Raw genomic sequence first — 21,181 nt, 5'->3', positions numbered from 1 at the left:
AACTGCTATGTTGCTGTACATTTAATCAGCTATGACACCATCCATTGGATGGTTTGACAGTTTGGTTGAGAGCACAATCAACGTGACAGTTACTTTCCTGGCAACTGCCAGAAATGTAACTGTTTTTTTAAACTATTGCATTGATGGGTTTACTTCCGCTTTAAGTTCTGATTCAGTGATCACAGAACTGGTTTAAAGTGGAACTAAACCCATTTATTTGACAGCTTGAAAAATTTGTTACATTTCCAGCATGCCGGGAATGCTTACTGTCACATTTGCTTGGGCTTTCAACCAAACTGTCAAACTACCAAATGGCTGGTGTCATAACTGACCACATGTGCAGCATCATGACAGTTGCAGATCAAAGAGAGGCTACGATTGCAGCTTACCTGGCTGAAAAGGAGAGGAGGGTTTAGTTCCACTTCATTTATGCCTTTTATAACTGGATTTCAGCTTTAACCCTTTCACTACCGCTAAGCCCAGGCATACGTCTTTGGTTGTGGTGGCATTTACACACATTCCAGGCTGCTATGTGTCAATATTTCTTTAACCGCTTCCGGACTGCCCGCCACAGTTTTACTGCGGCAGGCAGCAGCCCCTCCTGTGCGAACCGACGTAGGTATACGTCGGTCACGCGCCTGCAGCTTAGGGGTAAGCGCACGCCGGCGGTGGCGCGCTCCCGCCCCCCTCCGATGCACGGGGCAGACGGCTCCGATTGCCACCCACAATCGCTCCCCGCTGAGTGAGAAGGACAATCAGCTGTTGTAAACACAGCCGACCGTTCTTCTCTCTGGAATGATCAGAGTGCCTGTGATGCTTCTATATAGGTGATCATTTCAAAAGCCCATCCTCCATACAGTTAGAAATCACTCCCCTAGGCTCTTATTTAACCTCTTGATCACCCACAGTGTTAACCCCTTCCCTGCCAATGTCATTATTACAGTAACTGCATATTTTAGCACTGATTACTGTAGTAATGTCACTGGTCCCCCCCAAAAGTGTCAAAAATGTCAGTTAGGGGTCCGATCTGTCCGCTGCAATGTCGCAGTCCCGCAAAAAATCACAAATTTTATCCGCCGTTACTAGAAAAAAAACAAAAAAACAATACAAATGACATAAATCTTTCCCGTAGTTAGTAGATGCGATAACTTTTGCTCAAACCAATCAAAATAAGCTTATTGCGATTTTTTTTTTTTTTTTTTTGTACCAAAAATATGTAGCAGAAAACAAATTGGCCTAAAATGTTAAAAAATTTAGATTTTTACCTTTTTTTTTGGGACGGTTATATAGCAGAATGTGAAAATTATTGTTTTTTTATTTTTTTCAGAATTGTCGCTGTTTTTTCGTTTATAGCGCAAAATATAAAAATCACACAGGCGATCAAATACCACCAAAAAGAAAGCTCTGTTTGTGGGAAAAAAAAGGACATCAATTTTATTTGGGTACAGCGTCACACGACCGCACAATTGTCCGTTAAAATAACGCAGTGCCGAATCGCAAAAAATGACCTGGCCATTAAAGGGGGCAAATCCTTTCCCGGTCCAGAAGTGGTTAAAAGACTGTCAGCTTTCTTGTAGATAATTCCTTGGATGCAACAACATGTCAACACCCACAGTTCTCCCTACCCCCCCATGATTCCCTGGCTCGGCTGCCCCTCCTAGGCATTCAGGACTGTCATGGCAGGCAGAGCAGAGAATGCTGATTGTGTCCTCACTTAATGAACCTGGAAGTGACGAGCTGTCATTGTCAATGGCCAAGGAAGAAGCTAATAAAACTTGAGGCCTAAAATATGCATTTTAACAATTGAAAACGATTTGTTAGTATATGTTTCGTAAGTGCAGAAAAAAAAAACTATCCATCCTGCCAGAAATCCAGTTCACATGGTTCTGTGGTGAACTGACAAGAATATGCCTCTGCTACACTGAAATTTCAAGCAGTGTTATCAGTCCTGCCAAGTTTACATTTGTAGACTACAGAATCCGTTCCCCCCCCGCACCATGTTATGGAGATGAGGTAAGAGGAAGGTGTACCTAGTCCTAATCGAGAAGCCAGCAGTCTAAGTAACAATGTTGCTCCTTCATAATCACGGTACAGTGAATAGGCGTGGTCACCTTAGGACAGGAAGTGTTACTGGCAGGATCACCAGGTGAAAATAAGGAAGAAAGGACTGTAAAAGCAAAACCAATGCAGCTACCACATCTAAAGACTGGTCAGCAGTCGTATATTACATTTTTGTTTTTAGGTTCATAATGTACTGTTCTATATACCGTAGAAGCCTTCAGTCTTCTTGTGAAGAGTATGCAGTAATGCAGTATGTACAGATGTGTCATACCCATTTTTTAACAATCGTTTCTTGTGTGTCTACAGTGCCCACAGTTAAAAGGAAGGGTCCAAAAAATTCTACACTGGCGTTGGGGTGTTCCCCCGGAAGGAATCCAGCCCCCCCAGCCGCCCAATCCACCTCCAGATCAGGAACAGCCCAGAATCCTGCAAGGCAGGTCCGAGAGAGAATTCTTTGTGAAATGGCACAGCATGTCATATTGGCACTGTAGCTGGATCACCGAACTGCAGGTGTGTATGATTCATGGTTCCAAACAGTGTTGGGGTAGTTACTCAAAAAATGTAACTAGTTACTAGTTACTTCTGTAAATTGTAAGGAGATTACTTTACTAGTTACTGCATTTGAAAAGTAGCTTCACTACTTATTACTTTACTGTCCTCTTTCTTAAATGACCGTGTAGAAGAAGATACATGACACTCTTTCTGCATAGATTGTTGTATAAACACAGGCTTTGGGAAACATGAGAACAAAACAGAATAAAACATAAAGTGCAACAAAAAGTCATAAACTTCATCCCTCTCTATTCTTCGAAATAACGATTGTATCGCACGGCTTGGGTAACGCAGGAAAGCGCGTTCCTATAGCCTAGTAAAGTAGTGTAGTTACCAATATTAGTATTGTAACTAGTTACATTACTTCGTTACCAAAAAAAGTAATGTAGTTACTGTAATCTGTTACTTTGTAACTAGTTACCCCCAACACTGGTTCCAAAGGCTTCAAACCAAGTGGTGATGTTTATCTAGAAATCAGGAGCCAGTCAGACCAGTGCAGCGGTCAACATACACTACACTGTAACAGTGAATCAACAGTCTTTTCCTTTTTAAATGGAAGATGTACTTCTTTTGTAGCACCTCTTCCCATCATATAACTCTAAGTGCCGGTTCACACTGATGCGCCTGCGGCGATCGCATGTAATATCGAAGCGCACTGCTCCTTCATTACATGCGATCGGGTGTGCGGTGCGAATTCAGCCATACACTTTGTATGGCTAAATTCGGACTGCACCCGCAGTAAAGACGCACAGGACCCTTTTTTTGAGCCGCATCAGGATCGGATCGCACAGTGGTTCACACTTGTGCAATCCGATCCTGTGCGAACTGTAAGATCGCACTGCGATATGCGATCAAACTGGGGGTGTCGTTAACATTTCATTGACACCCCCAGCGTATCGGATATGGCAGTGTGAACTGCCAGGGGTGCGTTTGCGAATTCGCAGCCTTCCCGCATCGCATAAGTGTGAACCGGCACTAAGAAAAAGAAAAAACATTAGAAGAACCCTATTCCCTGGCTTCTGGCCTAGGCAAGGGTGCCATCACTGGTCCAGCTTCGGAGATCCTTGAAGCTTAAAGCTGGCCATACACTGTTAAGCCGGCCATAGACGGTTGAAATCTCTGCCTTTCAGCAGGATGGGCCGAGATTCGTACCATATATGGGCAAACTGATTGATCCAAAAAATCCGAAATGCTTGTTGTACCCAAGTCAATCGATGGATCGGCTTGGGTACAACAAGCATTTGGGATTTTGAGGATGTAAATATTGCCAGCGGCTGTAGCCTCTAGCAACAATCGCAGTGTTTTCCAGCTGCAGTGTGTAGAAAAACATTTAGCAGCGGAATTATTCCTACTGCTAAATGTTGCAGCTTCCTCCTGATTGTTAGGGAGCCGGTGTTCCGTGAAAAAACCTACCCGTGAAAATTTCCTACCCTCGTCACTTCCGGTGCACCTACGTCATCACCTACGTCAGTGAACAGCTGAGGCGCTTACTAGTGCGCATGCTTGGAGGGTATGAAATGTTCACGGTAGTGTGTTATAACGTTACAACGCATCACCACATTAAAACATCTCCGCTGCAACATGAGTCATCTCCGCTCCTACCCCTGTCACTTCCCTGATGTCGGCTAAATATAAAAGCGGATCACGGAGCCGAGATCTCCGTGATTTACATTACATACACCCGCCGCCGCTTTTACATTTACTAGCCGACATCAGGGAAGTGACAGTGGTAGGAGCGGAGATGACTCATGATGCGGCAGAGCTGTTTTAATGTAACCACCGCAACAGCTCATGCCTTCTAACGTTACACACACTACCGTCAAAATGTCATACCCTCAGAGCATGCGCACTTGTCAGCTCCTCAGCTGTTCAATTACGTCACCGGGGCTGTGAGCATGCGCACTGCTACGCTGCTCAGCTGTTCCTGAAAGGAAGTGACGTGGGTATGCATTTCTCACGGGGTAGGTTTTTCTAATGAAACACCGGCACCCGGCCAGCATCCTAACAACCAGTGACTCATCCCTGCCTGGCACATTCAGCTGTCATCCATTCCTGACTGATAGGGGAATGTAAGCAAACAGTAGGGATAGTGAAAAAAAAACCAAAACAAAAAACTTTAGGTCTGCTTTGGATTTTAAAGGGGACTTCATGAAAAAAGAACAGAAAAAGGACATGGAATCCCCCTCAAATTCCATACCAGACCCTTCAAAGTGATACTAAAGGCACACTTTGTTTTTTTTTTTTGTTTTTTTTAAATAAAAAAAAGGTTTTACTTACCTACTCTGTGCAGCAATATTGCACAGATAGGTCACTTACCTCCTATTCTGGAAGTTCCAGCAGCCTCTGTCAGCTCTATACTCCTTAGAGTGCCACCTGTAGCAAGCTGGATGCTAAGGAGGCACCCATGTGTGCATGCTCCTGTTGGGTGCTAAACCAGGTTGTGCGCATCCCTAGACACACACAGCACCAGTAAACCACACCCTCACTAACTCACTCCTTTCTGGAATTTAACTGACTAGGCTCTGCTGCCCTCAGTTTCTCCTGTGAAAGCAGGAAGTGAAGAAAGCGGGGAGAAGTGAGGTTCCCCCCTTCCCAAAATCCATATTAGACCCATATTAGAGCATGCAACCTGGGTGACAAGGAAAGGGGGTGGGAAGTGAATGTGCACCCTCTCCCTTATCCATATAAGACCACATGTCCCTCAACATGGTGGGGGTGCCTTGCCAAGGCACAGCCCATTGTCTCCACGTTGATAATGACAAGTGCCTCTTCCCCATCCCCCCAACCTTGGCTCAGGGATTGTTCAGGTCAGCGGATGGGGGGCTTCTCAAAATCTGGAAGCTCTATATAAAAGAGTAAGGGGGCCCCCAGATACCCCCCCCCCCCCCACAGGAGGAAATGAGTAGGGTGCATATAGTAAAGTGACCCATTCACAAAATGCACAAACATTCTCTACTGGTGAATTGTTCAGGTCCATGCATTTTAAATGGGAATGTTAGTAAAAGTCAAACCCTTTGCTTTATAAAAAGGCACCCCATATATTTTTTTGGTTTATTTTTGTTCTCCTTTAACATTCCTTCCAGTTGGAGATCTTCCACATGGTTATGTACCGCAACTTCCAGCGGAAGAATGACATGGACGAGCCGCCGCCTTTTGACTATGGCTCAGGAGAAGATGAGGGCAAAAACGAGAAGAGCAAAGATGCCGAATACTCTGATATGGAGGAACGCTTCTACCGCTACGGCATTAAACCCGAGTGGATGTCTATACAGAGGATTATCAATCACAGGTGAGGGATTAAGAGGCTGGGATGTAAAAACAGAGATGTAGTTTTGGTCTGGTATTGGCTGTCTATCTTCAAGCTCAGTCTAAGGGATCTCTTACCAGTCATTTAGCTGTTCCCTTTCCAATAGAAAAGCAAACCATTTGACAGATAAGCATTACGGTAAAGTCAGAGGATACCAGTCTCACCTTCATCATTGGAGTCTGGTTTAAAGTGTCTAGAACGAGTTTGGTCTAGAACCTGAACTTTGGTTTGGAGGTAACTGTGAGGGAAGAGCTGATGGAGAAAGTAGAATATAGGTAGAGGCAGGATAGGCTTCACTGAAGAGATGAGCTTTCAGGGATTGCCTAAAGGCAGACAGAGTAGGAGATAGCTGGGGAGATTGAGGTAATTTCAGAGGCTGGGAGAGGCTCTGGAGAAGTCCTGTAGGCAAGTGTGGGAGGAGGTGATGAGGAAGGTAAAGAGCAGGAGGTCTTGAGAGGAACAAATAAGACGTTTGGGGTAATATTTTGAGATGAAGTTAATGATGTAGTTGGGGGCAGAGTTAAAGACTTGTTAGGAATAAGCTATAATACTTGCCTTGCGCATCGATCTGGCTCTTTGAAGCTTCTGGTCATATGCGGGGCCTTTGCCATCCTCATGTACAGTGTAAGACTGCAGGTCCTGCATTGTATTTGATGATTGCATCATGTGACTTCTGGCTGGAGTACCTTAGAGGAGAGACTTCTGGGGACTAGTCACACAGTGTGGAGAAAGCCTGCCAGAATGAGAAATAAGGTATTATGTCTTATTCCTCTACCCCTAGACTTATAGTGGTAGTATATTTAAAAAAACAACAAAGTACTAGCACATTATGAAAGACTTACCTTGAAAAAAATTCCTCCAGTGGCCCATCGTCACCACTGCAGAGGCTAACTTCTTCACCCAGAGAATAACCTCTTCCTTCCGGTTTTGAGGGCTGCAGCCACTCGAATGGCCCAGTCGCAATGACGTTACTCCTGCGCATGTGCATAGGGGTCACGGCCGCGGCACAGAGCTCTGAAGAAACCGCACAGGTATGCCGTTCCTTCAGAGCGCATGTGCCAGTGACATCACGGGTTATTGCTCACTAGAATATCTCCTGAAAAGTGCACGTTTAGGAGATATTAATTTAGCCTACAGGTATGCTTTGTTATAGGCTTTCCTGTAGGTAAAAATAAAAAACAAGTTTACTTCCAAATTAACAAGAATGTAACCCTTGCTGTGTGGAGGGCCCACTGCAAGGCTCAATTTTTTTTTTGCCTGGACTGGGCTTTACGTACTGGTACTGCTACTGCTACTAACTTCTCAATGGGGATTTGTTTTGGTCTGAGATCTCACCGCGCTTGAAACATTTACAAGGGAGCACAAAGAACAATGAGGCAGATTCTTAATGAACTGTCTGCTTTGATGCCTCAACTCCAGACCACACACCAGAAATGACACAAAAAGCAAGAATCTCCTTATGTTTGTGGTCAGTGGGAAGAATGCTTCTTACATTGGTGATCAGTAGGAAGAATGTTCCTTACATAGGTGGTCAGTGGGAAGAATGTTCCTTACATGGGTGGTCGGTGGGAAGAAGGAGGAGGACACACCAAAGGAGCTCTCTCTGAGAACCAGCCTTTTTCAAGCCTGGGCCTTGCCTGCTAGCTTGGCCCAGGAACAATGCCTGATCCTGGGGGAGGCCCTGGGAGGGATCCCCCTGATGACACAGGGCCTAGTGAGGAGGAGGTGGAGGACCTGTCTGTGGGTCCAGGCCCTGGTGAGAATGCGGATGTCTTCAGCCAGAATATTATCAATCGTTTTAGGGTGATTGGAAGAGCTGAAGAAAAACTTAAAGTTTTGAAGGCTGAACATAAATCCTTCAGAGCCAAGTACTGCCACGCCTGGAGTAAAAATCACACAGCCATGAAGCCTGAGCTACAGGATTTGGAAGATAAGGTAAAGAAACAATCTTTATTATTGGAATGGCTGAAAGACAGAAGTGGAGCATTCAAAGAAAAATTTGACAATGAGAGGAGATTTACCAGCCAGACACCAGCAAGTTCTGTGGATCAGCAGCCTCAGTTAATGGATGACCAGGCTCCATCTGCCTCTGCACCTCTCCCCCCATGCCAGAACTGGGAATCGCCAGCGGCAACCAGCCAGGGGGTTGAGAGTGGACATGGATCCCTGACATTCATCCAGGAGATGGAGTCACCCCTGAGAGCAGACAAGTTTGTCTTTTCTGATGATCCATCAGAAGTCCCTGAGGATGAACAGAGGAGATTCAAGCCTGCAAAGCCAGTCCTGGTGGAGAAATCCCAGTACACCATGTAGCCATCCAACATGTCTGCCCCACCTGCTGTAGTGGATGGTGTCCCAGGTGAGAAGGAGCTCTGCAGTCATCTGCCTATTGGAGTTACCGCTGTGGAGAAACCGAGTGCAGACATGCAAGGAAAATCCCTGACAGAATCACCAGACCATCAGATGCATGTGGATGGACCTGCATTAAACACCCCAGGCATGAATTTTGCTGGTCTGGCTGAGACCAGTAATCCCACAGCAAGCAAAATGGCTGCCAGCTCCAAAGAGCCTGCTTCATGTTCACCTGAGCCTCCAGTGCTGATTGACCAGCTGATTTCTGGTGGGGGAGGGGATCAACATGGTGCTGCAAGTGGAGTGGAAGCAGCTATGGAAGTCTCCTGCAATGTTTCACCTGTTGCTGTGTTAAAACAGAATGCCATTTCCACAGCTGAAAACCCTGTCCTAGTGGAAGAGAAGATGACCGCTGAAACTCTTACCAGTGCAGCAGCAACTATGGATTCTGCTGTGAAGACAACAGGAATAATAAATATCCCAGCAAGTATAAAAAATGACATTAATGTTAAAGCAATGAATGTGGTGGGTGGTGGTGAAGGGGTTAGTAATGCTGGGAAAAATAGAAATGACATTTCTCCCCCTGCTCAGCAGAGGAAAGATTCATCGATTGTACAGATCAATCCCGGATCTGTACAATCGTTATCTGCTAAGTCTGTGTCGGATGTTTCAAAACAAACTGATGGATTTTCTGCTGGGAAGAATGTTGGAAGCTATGCTTCAGTTTTGGGGAGTTGCACCAGGGTGGGTGGTGGGGATTTTGTTAATAATCACAATTCAGGGAGGTTTGGTGGGGGGCTGGTTAGTGGGTATAGGAGGAGGAATGTGGTTCAGTTGAGGTGGGAGGGGGAAGGAACCCCAATAGTAAGGGGGAGGGTGGCTGAGTTGGTTTTGGAAATGGGGTTTAAAGCCTGTGATATTTTTGCTTTGATTTGCCCGGTGGGGAGTTATGAATTTGATTTATCGTTTGTAAAACCTGAGAGTCTGGATCTCTTTTGGGAGAGGTATAGGAGGTGCAAGGGCCTTCAGCAGTGGAGAGGTTTGGTGCCAAAGGTGATTTCAAGGCAGCCTTGAATCGGTGACCATCTTGGTGCGTAATGAATCCATACCAGAGGCTTATTTAATAGTATAGCTACGCCGATATGGCGAGGTCCTCACTCCACTGCGGAAGGTCCTTGATGAGCATGGGATATGGACAGGGGCCCGGACAGTGTCACTAAAATTGGGGGTGCTGGGCAATGTAGTTCAGCACCTTCCCTGCTCAGCCTTTCTGGGTAGGGATAGGCTGACCATTTTCTACCAAGGTCAGCCTAAGGTGTGTAATAAATGTGGTGATAAAGGCCACTTTGCATCGTCCTGCACCCACAAGAAGTGCTCACTGTGCCAGGATTTAGGCCATTTGGCCAGAGAATGCACCCAGATTCGGTGCAATATGTGCCAGCAGCTGGGTCATCCATATAGCCTATGCCCAGAGGCACTGCATAACTTGCCAGGATTGGAGACTGAGCTGCAGAGGCTTGATAAAGAAGATGAAGCAGCTGAAGTTAGGGAGGAAACTGTTGCTGCCCCTCCTGTGTCTGTTGTGTCAGATTCTGTTTCCCCTGGTGATGTGGTCCCTGAGTCTGTCCCTCCTGTGGTTGTTCCTACATCTACTGTGCGTAGATCCTCAAGACTAGCGGAAGCTGCTGGGGGAGGGCGGGTATAGTGGATCTTCCCCCTCGGCCTACTCCACCTCTAGTCCCTGTCCCCCGACACCGCAAACGTGGGCAGGAGAGTGCAGGGGTGCTGCATGGTGGTGGGGTCGATGGGGTTGAGGGAGGGGTGTCCATGTCCCATGTCTCACCTTCTGTTGAGGAGGATTCGGATGATGAGGGGTGGGAGAGGACTAGGAGGAAGAAAAAGAAGAAGAGGAAGACCAGTAAAGCGGTCATTTCCTCCTTACAGTTAGAGCCAGGAGGGGTTCCTCTTGGCAACACATTTTCTGTTTTATCAGGGGAGGAGTTCGTATCCGATTTATCCATTTCTTTATCATCTATGGATGAGGGGGAGTCACATAGTGTAAAAAGAGCTGTTTCGGGTGATGAGAGTGTGGTAGAGGTTAAGAAACGACTACCCCAATCATCCTGACCTGATGGCAGTTCCCGCTCTGATAAAGGTGGCGACCATTAATGTCGCCAGCGTGAAATCTGCAAGAGCTCGTGATATTGCCTTATTTTTGCTCAGTGAGTTTGATGCTGAGATTTTATTTTTGCAAGAGACCTGGCTCCATACTTTGGCCGATGTCCATCTAGCAAAAAGGGAGTGGAGATGCGGTCCCTCCTTTTGGTCTCTTGCGGCTGAGCCTTGCAGCGGAGTTGCGGTTCTTTTTAAAACCGATATGGTAACGTGCCGGCGGGTAATTGAGGTAGAAATGGGGAGATGCATGGTCTTAGACATCTCTGTTAGGGGGCAGGACCTGCGCCTGATCAATATCTATGGACCGCAGTCAAAATGGGACAGGAAATGCCTCCTCACAAAGATCAAGCCCTTCCTTTTTACATCCCAGCAGGTTGTCTTTGGAGGTGAATTTAACACCATAATTAGGCCTGAAGACAGGAGGGTCTCCATAGACAGGCTGGGTTATGATAGCGTTTTTCTTAGAGATATGGTTACACAAGCAGGCCTGGTAGATGTGCACATTAAGCACTGCCCTGGCAGCACAGGATTCACGTTTCAGAGAGGGAAGAGTCAGAGTAGGATAGACAGGTTTTTTTTAAAGGAGAACTCTGCTTTCTCGGCTCCTGAGTTGAGGGCGGTGGAGTTCTCTGACCACTGTATGCTGTCTGTGACTCTGAATGCCTCGGACACTCCACCCAGGGGAAGCGGTACCTGGAAACTGAATTCGGCTCTCCTGGAAGATGTAGAGGTAAGACAATCCTTTGAGGATTTTTTTCAGGCACAGGTTTCTATTCTGGACTTTTGCAGCAGTAAGTCAGAGTGGTGGGAGCTTGTGAAACAAAGGGCGATTGGACTTTTCAAGGCCATAAGTAAGAAGAAGCAGCTTGGTATATATATTGCCTACCAGCATTTGCGGAGGAAGCTTGATCGTCTTGTCTCGTATGGAGGAGATCCAGGGGAGATCTCTGAGGTAAAGCTTCTTCTTAGGAAGTGTCAATACGACCGGCATGCCTCCTTGGTTCTGGAGAGAGATTACGGGAAATATCACTCGCCTGATCCTTACCAGAACTGTAAGCAAGGCATAGCAGTTAAGACGGTCATAGGTCTGAGGGATAGTACGGGTTCCCTGGTGAAGTCCAGATCAGGGATCCTGGACATCTTCAGGTCATATTACGCAGACCTTTTGGGAAGAAAGGACCTTAGTCTGGACAGGATGGAAAGCTTTCTGGATTCTACTCCAGGATTGGGAAATGGTACATTGCCTTTGATGGATTTGACAGAACCAGTTTCAGTGGATGAGGTAGTTCGTGCTATAGAGAAGCTGGCTACCAAAAAATCGCCTGGGCCAGATGGGTTGACAGCTGAATTTTACAAGTGTTTTAAGTCCATTCTGGCTCCCTTCTTAGCGGAGGTTTATAACAGCTGTTTAGAAGAGGGTTCTCTCCATCCTCCATGAGGCAATCCGCTGTGATTCTTCTGTCAAAAGGTAAAGACCCCTCAATAATTGAGAACTGGCGCCCCATCAGTCTTCTCAATGTTGATAGAAAGATCTTGGCGAAGATTCTTTTTTGGCGCTGTCCTCAGTAGCAGGCGATTTGTTGTCCAATCATCAGCACTGCTCGGTCCAGGGCAGAAGTACCTTTTCAGCAATTTTAGCTGTCCGGGAGGCTTTGGAGCGAGGCAGGTCTGTTGGATGGAGAAAGTACTTGCTGGCATTGGATCAGGCGAAGGCTTTTGATAGAGTTAATCATGAGTACCTGTATTTGCTACTTGGCAGATACGTCCTGCAGGGGAGGTTTATTGATTGGCTGAAAACATTATATAAAGGGGCTGAGAGCTTCCCACTTGTTAATGGTTGGGTTGGACGGCCCTTTGAAGTTGGCTCTGGTGTGCGGCAGGGGTGTCCTTTGAGCCCCCTGCTATATGTATTCGCAATCGACCCCTTCGTAAGAAGGTCAGAGGGTGGATCGTTGTGTGGGGTGCCTTTGGGCATTGCTGGTGTGCCACCTTTGAAGGTCATGGCCTATGCAGATGATGTGTCTGTTATTATCTCTGGGATGGAGGAGGCGCAGGAGGTGGTCTCTGTGATAGAGCAGTACACGGATGCTTCTGGCTCTAAAATCAATCATAAAAAGAGTGACGTTTTCTGGATGGGTGAGGAGGGTGAAAGCTTCGAACTTCCGGATGCCTTCTGTAACGCTCCTGCGTTTTATGTATGATGTGGATTTACAGCTGCAGAAATATTCCACTTCAGTTGTCATGTAGAGAAACGCTGAGACACCAATCCCAACTCCCAAAGACTCATCATGTGTGGATGATCTCAATTCAGCAAGTAAATACACACACTCAATAAGAAGTTCCTGGAGTGATCTATGTATATAGTAGTATAGAGGTGATAGGCTGAAGAGACAGGTTGGTAAGAGACGATAGGTGACAGACACTTGAGAGGAATGTTCTTGAGAATGAGATAGTAACAGGTGGGATGCAGATAGGTTAGCAATCATGTATGGTAGTAGATGATAGGATAGCAGATGACATACAGGAGAGACTAACCCAGTGCAAGAGCAGATGATAGTAGGCTCAAGAGCTAGCAATCTAGATAGTGCAGATGTAGTAACAGTCCTTAGTATGCAGAGCTAGACAGTGTAAGCTTTAGTATGAATGTTATTGAGGTTTCCCCTGTGGGGTACTTATCACTAGTAGCAATGTAGCAGAGGAGAGGTTCGACAAGAGTGGATGATCCGGTAGCGGGATACAGGGATCAGCGCAGCGTGGTTCCGACAGCGAGGTATGCTTGCAAGCATGAGAGCTTCAAGACAGGTTAGCATCAAGGCACATCTAGGCACACAGCAGGTTGAACGAACACATGTGAGTGAGAGCTGGTGATTTAAATAGCTGTTCAGTCCGGCACTCAGTGATGATGTCAGCACTCTTAAAGGGAAACACACCTATATGTGCTTCATCTATCTAGGTAGATGGAAAGCACCCGGAAATGATGTGATAGGAGGCACTGAGAGTGCCAGAACCTTACACCTTCCCAGAGCCCCAGCAGGAAATTAAAGTGTTGGGCATCAAATTTGGTCCTGGTGACTATGGTCATCGAAATTGGGAAAGCAGGTTGTTGAATGCCAATGCCAAGGTGGCAAGCTGGAAGAAATGGAAACTTTCCTTGAGGGAAAGGGTTGACTTGATTAAAACCTACCTGATCCCATTCTTTTTATATGTCAGCTTTGTCTGTATCTTGCCGGAATCTCTCTATGCAAGGGTGTTCAGCTGCTTTTTCCAACTGTTATGGGGAAATAGGCTGAACCTGATCAAACGCAATGTAACTTACCTGTCCAGGCGGGAGGGTGGTCTAGGAATGGTCAACCCTATAGTTTTATTTTCTCTGCTCTTTTTAAAGTATAATCTTGGTAATATGTTAGCAGAGACCCCGCCGGGATGGGTGGGTATTTTTCAATCTTGGTTAAGGCCTTTTCTGCAATGCTGGGAAGATGGGGGGCCAGTGAAAAAGTCTGAGAGTCCGACATGGCAAGCTTCCGGCTTATGTTGCCCCGTGTCTGAAAATACTTCGGCATTGGCAGGTGACAGTGGGGGATATCCAGTCCCTCCCCAGGAAGCTTCTGGAGAAGAGGATTTTGGGCTCTGCTTTCAGTGTGTCACTGACCTTAAGGGATTGCCCAGGCCCTTTAATGAGGGAGGGGTTGCGTTTAATTAACTTGGGAAGAATCCCTTTAAAGTTTAGGGAGCCTGGCTCGCTTTCCATGGAAGGCTCTATGTGAGAGGGAACCTGAAGCATCGCCCTGTGGATGATCGGGATTGTCCTAGAGCGGAGTGTGTTGGTAAAGTGGAGTCTATGGACCACTTTTTGCTCCAGTGTCCCTTTACCATAGAGGTGTATAAAAGGGTGGGGAGGGCTCTAGGCATCCCCTTTCTCTATCGCATGAGTTATGCGGAGTGGGTGTATGGGGCATTCCCGACTCGCTGGGATATTGATTTGGATACACTTTTTCTAGTTAGTATAGTTGTCCGTTACTTCACATGGAATGCACGGTGCCAGATTACCCTGCAGAAGAAAGTCCTCCCTGTCGAGGTGGGGGTGTACGATATTCTGGGTGAGGTTGGGAAGATTCGGGGTCTTGAGAAGGGCAGGGAGCCTCGGGCAGTCTGGATAAGGGCGTGGAGGAATATCAGACCTGCCTTTGGTGAACTGTCCATCTCTGGGTGAAGAGCTTTTTTCCTATGCTATTTCTTTCACGCCTTTAGCTTTTGTTGGTTAATATCTTCGTTTTTGAAGAAGGGCTGCATGCATAATGGGGGTGGTTTTGTTTCTTGACCTCGCAGGTTTGATGTCTGGTGTGGTGGTGTGAGTCTTATTAAGATTATTTTTCCCGGTAATGATGTGTTTCATGATGTGAGTTTTGTTTTTGCTGTAAAGGCAGTCTTTATTTGAGAGCAGAATTTGCTATGTATTTTTTTTCCCCTTTTCATGTAAATATGTATATATTTATTTATGTATATTGTTTTTATGCTTATTGATTGCAAGACTTTTAATAAACAAAATTGGGAAGAATGCTCCTTACATTGGTGGTCAGTGAGAAGAATGTTCCTTACATTGGTGGTCAGTGGGAAGAATGTTCCTTACATTGGTGGTCAGTGGGAAGAATGTTCCTTACATTGGTGGTCAGTAGGTAGAATGCTCCTTACATTGGTGGTCAGTGGGAAGAATGCTCCTTACATTGATGGTCAGTAGGAAGAATGCTCCTTACATTGGTGGTCAGTGAGAAGAATGTTCCTTACATTGGTGGTCAGTGGGAAGAATGCTCCTTACATTGGTGGTCAGTGGGTAGAATGCTCCTTACATTGGTGGTCAGTAGGAAGAATGCTCCTTACATTGATGGTCAGTAGGAAGAATGCTCCTTACATTGGTGGTCAGTAGGTAGAATGCTCCTTACATTGGTGATCAGTGGGAAGAATGTTCCTTACATTGGTGGTCAGTGGGAAGAATGTTCCTTACATTGGGGGTCAGTAGGTAGAAAGTTCCTTACATTGGTGATCAGTGGGAAGAATGCTCCTTACATTGGTGGTCAGTGGGAAGAATGCTCCTTACATTGGGGGTCAGTAGGTAGAATGCTCCTTACATTGGTGATCAGTGGGAAGAATGTTCCTTACATTGGTGGTCAGTGGGAAGAATGTTTCTTACATTGGTGGTCAGTGGGAAGAATGTTCCTTACATTGGTGGTCAGTGGGAAGAGTGCTCGTTACATATGGGGTCAGTGGGAAGACTGCTCTGTACATATGTGGTCGGGGGAAAAAATACTCCTTACATACAGTATGTGGTCAGTTGGAAGAATACTTCTTACATATGTGGTGAGTGAGAGAAGGCCCACCTTTGATAGCTGAAAGGTCACTGGTGTCAGTGGTAACTTATCATCTGAGAAGCAGAGTTTACTAATTGCTTAATGAACCCCTAGCAATCTCTGGAGGAGCGTTGGGGTTAGAGAGAACACCTTTTTGAGGAAGGCCAGCCTCGAACAACTCTTAACTTTTTCTAATTAGTCAAAAAGCCTAATGTGAACATGTGACATCGATGTCTGTCTTTGTCTTGCAGTGTGGACAGGAGAGGGAATTATCGTTATCTGGTGAAGTGGAGGGATCTGTCCTATGACCAGTCTACGTGGGAGGAGGACAACATGAAACTACCCGACTTCAACTACCACAAACAGATCTACTGGCAACACAGGTACCAGTCATCTCTAAGAAAATCACAGCTGTATTTCTGATACTAGGGGATTCTGGGATAGACATTGAGCAAGCACCCGTGCTGCTTTATTCCCTTACAGTATAGTCATGGTTATGACTTTCTGTTAGTGGAAACCTGTTTTGAAATTTGTGTAATGATGGTAATAAACCCAAAAGCAAACATTTATTATATTACAGCTTACCAATTCTTACATGTGGTGGCTGCATTTGTCTTCTTTTTAGGCTTTCTTTCTTCTGTTTTCATCTGGTGATCCAGCCAGTAAGCCTGTTATTTTTCAAAAGAACAAGCTCTCCAGTAGATCGTAGCAGTTACAGGGATGAGACAAACCATTTACCACTGACAGGGATGCTTACAATGATCAGCTTTTATTTATCTAGGTAAAACCTTTATCCTGAAAGGAAAAAAAAAAAAAAAACAAGTTTGCTATAACTGCTTATAAAGTGTTAGCTTCCAGTTTGGCTTCCATTTGTTAGTGTATTTAAATCTGCTAGTACATCTAACACTCCCCTCCCCCCAGGCTGACAATGCTGTTGTCCAAATGTGCCTTCTGTGCTCTTTCATCCAGAGTGGAGGAGAAGGCTCTAATACAAGGAGGTTTGTTACTTACCAGATCACCAGGTGAAAACAATGAATGCAGCCACCACATCTAATGATTGGTAAGCTGCAGTGTAGTATGTCTTTTGGTTTGGGGTTTAATAACGCTTTAATACTCCTTAATAAAAATATTACCTTCTCTTTCGTTCATTGACAGACACAGCTCCTGATCTTCTTAACTATTGGGTTATACTGCCCACTACAGGAGTAGGACACTAGGCAGAAAAAAGTCTGGCTACGCCTATGGGCACTCCAAGGGGGTATACTCTCTCTCTGCTATAGGTACTCAGTTTTTTTCTGCCTATCCACCTCCTGGGGTGGGGGCAGGGCGCTATGCTGGCGATGGGAGGGGTGCACCGCCAGCGACCGAACGATCAGGTTTGTGTGTGTGGGGGGGGGGGGGGGGGGTTGTACCTGATGGGGGCTTCTGCCAGGGCCCCCCTTTCTGCCTGGGCCTGTCCTTGAGGTCTAGGGATCCCTCGTGCCCTGCAGCCTGCTATTTTGTTGTAGGCTGTGCACGGTGGCCATGTTTGTGTAGTCCAGCGGCCATTTTGCGGTGGTTTGCCATTGAAAATAGCGGCGGCCATGACTGTGGAGCCCTGTGGTGGTGATTTTGGCGGTGGGAACCCCTCTTCATCCCCTGGTGCTGACTTCCATATCTTTTCACTTCCTGATCGCCGCATGTGGAGTGCAGATTATCCTGGTGGCTGCGTGTGCATGTTTCTGCTGGGTGGGGAGTCTGTTGGGGTCCTGTCCCTCTCTGCTGAGGATTGCTTTGTGCCTGGCGACCAGGTGGTGCTGCCAGCGCGGTGGGGGGATATTGTCCCTTTTTTACACTTTTTGTGGGGGCCCCCTGGTGACTCATGGACTCTTTGGAGCACATCTCCCCACCTGATCCCCTCTATGAGACTGTTGGGCCCTCTGGGTCCCAACCATTCATTGATGCACTGACGGTGGTCCTGGAGTCCTTTGTGTCCGAGTGGAGGTGGTTTTTGGATGACAGGCTAGCAAAAAGCGTCTCTCTCCTTCCCCTACCTCATCTGTCTCATCAGATCCTGAATCTCTTTCGGCCGCCATGGACGTGGGTCTCCCTGCTGGGTCTGCGACCACGTGCCTGAAATCCTCAAATAGTGAGGATGATTCCTCCACATCTGCAACCACGCACGAAAAGACGCTGGTGGAAGCACTCATTGTATCTGTGGTTGAGAACTTAACGATGGAGGACGCAGCTGCAGCTGCGATGGAGGCGCAGGTTTCCTTTGGCACTCATAAGCCATCCAGAGCAGCAAAAGTGTTTCTCTTCCCTGCCTGTTTTGACAGAATTGTCGCTAAAGAGTGGGGACGACCAAAGTGTCCCCTTGGGGTTCCTAAGTGATTTGCTAGACGATACCCCTATAAGGAGTCCCTTCTTACGAAGTGGACTGTTCCACCGGTGGTGGACCCTCCGGTTTCCAGATTGAACAAGGCAACCATGATTCCAGTTGAAGAGTCCCAGGCCTTTAAGGATCCGGCTGACAGGAAGGCGGAGGCTGTGGCCTGTAATATGTACACTATATGGCTGGTTCGGCACTGAGGCGGGTGTCGCAAACTCTGATCGAGTGGGCTAAGCTTTTATGCCGTGACCTGGAGGGTGAACAGCTCCCCCCTGCCTTTGCTGAGCTGGCAGACCAGCTGGTCCAGGGGCTGCAGTTTATCTGTGATGCTTCTTTGGATGCGGCTCCCCTGATGACTCAGCTCTCTGTTTCGGCAGTGGTCCTTCGGCGCGTCTTTTGGCTTAAATGCTGGTCTGCGGACCAGACTTCAGCGGGATTGGTACGCCGATCTGGAGCGGCCTGGTCACCAACGTTCCTTGGAAGCTTCCTCTCAGGGAGGATCTGCTGTCCCAAGGACCAATCTTCCATACTGCTTTACAGTCGCTGGCTTTGACGGTTTGGCTGTTGAATGCCAGGTGCTGATGGATAGAGGTTTGTCTGCGTCGGTGATTCCAACGCCGTTAAAAGCCATGAAATCTACTTCTAGGAAGATCTACCAACTTGCATGAAAGTTGTACATTGCATGGTGTGAGTCTCTTGGTCTTCATCTTCGCTCTTTCTCTGTGGCTCAGATCTTGATCTTCCTTCACCGGGGGGGGGGGTTGAGCAGAAACAGGCCTTGAGTACTATCAGGGGTCAGGTGCCGGCCTTAGCGGTCTTTTTTCAACTGCCCTTGGCCACATACTCCCTGGTGCTTAGATTTCTTCAGGGAGTTAGGCGCTTGGCCCCTCCAGTGCGGTCTCTGTTGTTACCTTGGGACCTCAATTTGGTGCTCTGAGTCCTTCAGAAGCCTCCTTTTGAGAATCTTCAGGAGATTCCCTTGCTTACGCTGTCCCAGAAGACCTTCTTGGTGGCTATCATTTCTGCACGCAGGGCATCGGAATTGGCGGTGTTATCCTGTCGTTTACTTGGTGGTTCACAGAGACAAGGTGGTTCTTCGTCCCTTTCCATCAGTCCTTCCAAAGGTTGTCTCTGATTTTCATTTGAATTAAGACATTGTGTTGCCTCCCCAGGCCAAAACATCCGAAGGAAATTGCTTTGCATGCCTTGGATTTGGTCCGGTTAATTAGGGTTTACCTGGCAGCTACGGAGTCTTTTAGGAAGACAGACTCTCTATTTGTGTTTACAGATGGGCCTCGGAAAGGGTTGTCCGCTTTTTCTGCAACCATTTCCAGATGGATCAGACAGACGGGGGTTCAGGTTTATTTCATCAGGGGTCAGGTTCCTCCTTTCCCTGTCAAGGCGCACTCTACTCGGGTGCTCAGTGTCTCCTGGGCCTTCCGTCATCAGGCGTCAGTGACGAAGGGTTTGCAAGGCGGCCACCTGGTCGTCGGTGCACACTTTCACAAAGTTCTATAGAGTTGATGTGTTGGCATCTGCGGATGCTTCCTTTAGCCACAAGGTTTTTCAGGCTGCTGTTTAGAGGACCTGGTTCTCTTTGAGGGTGTTTTGTTTTTTCAGGTGGGCTCCAGTTGTTTTGGTTAAGCTCCATGTTACCTGGTTGGCAATAGTTTAGCCTTGGGAATTTATTTTTCGCTGTTTCCACCTGTCATGTTTAACACTGCTTTGGGACGTCCCAATGATTATGAAGATCAGGAGCTGTGTCTGTCAATGAATGAAAGAGAAAATTAGATTTTTGACTTACTGTAAAATCCATTAGCAGAGAGAGGGGACTGCCCATAGGCGAAGCCAGACTTTTTTTCTGCTTTGGGACGTCCCAATGATTATGAAGATCAGGTACTGTGTCTGTCAATAAACAAATGAAAAAAATTGGATTTTTGACTTACCGTAAAATCCATTTCTCTGATGTTCATTGACGGACACAGCACCCACCCCTCTGTGGAGTTGTAATTCTTCTGACACTGCTTGTTACAAAACTGAGTACCTATAGCAGGGAGAGGGAGTATACCCCCTGGGACTGCCCATAGGCGTAGCCAGACTTTTTTTCTGTCTAGTGTCCTACTCCTGTAGGGGGCAGTATAACCCAATGGTTAAGAAGATCAGGACCTGTGTCTGTCAATGAAGTTCAGAGAAATGGATTTTACTGTAAGTCAAAAATCCCATTTTTTTTTTTTTACTTACGTAAATCTAATTAAAAAAAATAAAGAAGATGTTCTCCACCTTGGATGCTTAACCCATTCCTGGGTCATCCATTACGTAAATCTAATTAAAAAAATAAAGAAGATGTTCTCCACCTTGGATGCTTAACTTATTCCTGGGTCATCCATGCACCTGCCCTTTGTATTTCAGAGAACAGATTATGGGAGAGAATGCCCTCTGCCCCCCTCAGTTCAAGATGAACCTCAAGGACGCCTTCATGCACGTTGTGCCCAGCTCCCCCACCAGCGATGTAAGTACATTTCCTGATAAAACACTGGGGGCGCCATTTATAAAGTAGCTTTATCGCATTAATGTGGCCATACCCCTGCTTTAAAAGTTGCAGGTTGATAAACCACAACATTGTGGTTGGGATTCTGAAGCATGCTGAGCACTGTTCAAATGAATAGGGGAATAAAAAACCATAGAAGGACTCACTTGCGTGGCCTCTCCTCCAGTCATGGAGTTCTTGCTGCTGCATGAGACTATGTAGACTTCACACTGTGTACTGCAATTTTTTGAAAAAAAAAAAAAAAATGTAAAATTCTCTTTAGCGGAGAACAGTATGTGGTCTGCATTTTTAAAATGGGCCCTAAAATGAATGCACCATTAGACCACTGTAGTGTGGAGGAACTCAAGTGGCCTGCACAGAACTCCCATATCAACCCTACTGAACACCTTTGGGATGAATTTGAACACTGATTGAGAGCCAGGTCTTCTCCAACATCAGTACCTGACCTCACAAAGGCTCTTTTGGCTGATCGG

At 46.5% G+C, this 21,181-nt stretch overlaps 1 protein-coding gene across 2 annotated transcripts in view; it reads left to right on the top strand.

Annotated features, from left to right (window-relative positions):
• CHD3 (chromodomain helicase DNA binding protein 3) overlaps positions 1-21,181 on the top strand; it is a 407,921-nt gene that overhangs the window by 67,372 nt on the left and 319,368 nt on the right. For both annotated transcript variants that reach the window (XM_082254656.1, XM_082254655.1), the window contains exons 10-13: positions 2,368-2,571; positions 5,697-5,902; positions 16,041-16,172; positions 20,570-20,669. In XM_082254656.1, the coding sequence (XP_082110782.1) occupies positions 2,368-2,571; positions 5,697-5,902; positions 16,041-16,172; positions 20,570-20,669 (642 nt within the window). The remainder of the gene's footprint in view (positions 1-2,367; positions 2,572-5,696; positions 5,903-16,040; positions 16,173-20,569; positions 20,670-21,181) is intronic.

This window comes from Pelophylax lessonae (genome assembly GCF_965119305.1).
Source record: "Pelophylax lessonae genome assembly, chromosome: 4".
NCBI lineage: Eukaryota > Metazoa > Chordata > Amphibia > Anura > Ranidae > Pelophylax > Pelophylax lessonae.
The sequence above is the reverse complement of the archived record's forward strand: the minus strand, read 5'-3'. Positions and strand labels throughout refer to the sequence as shown.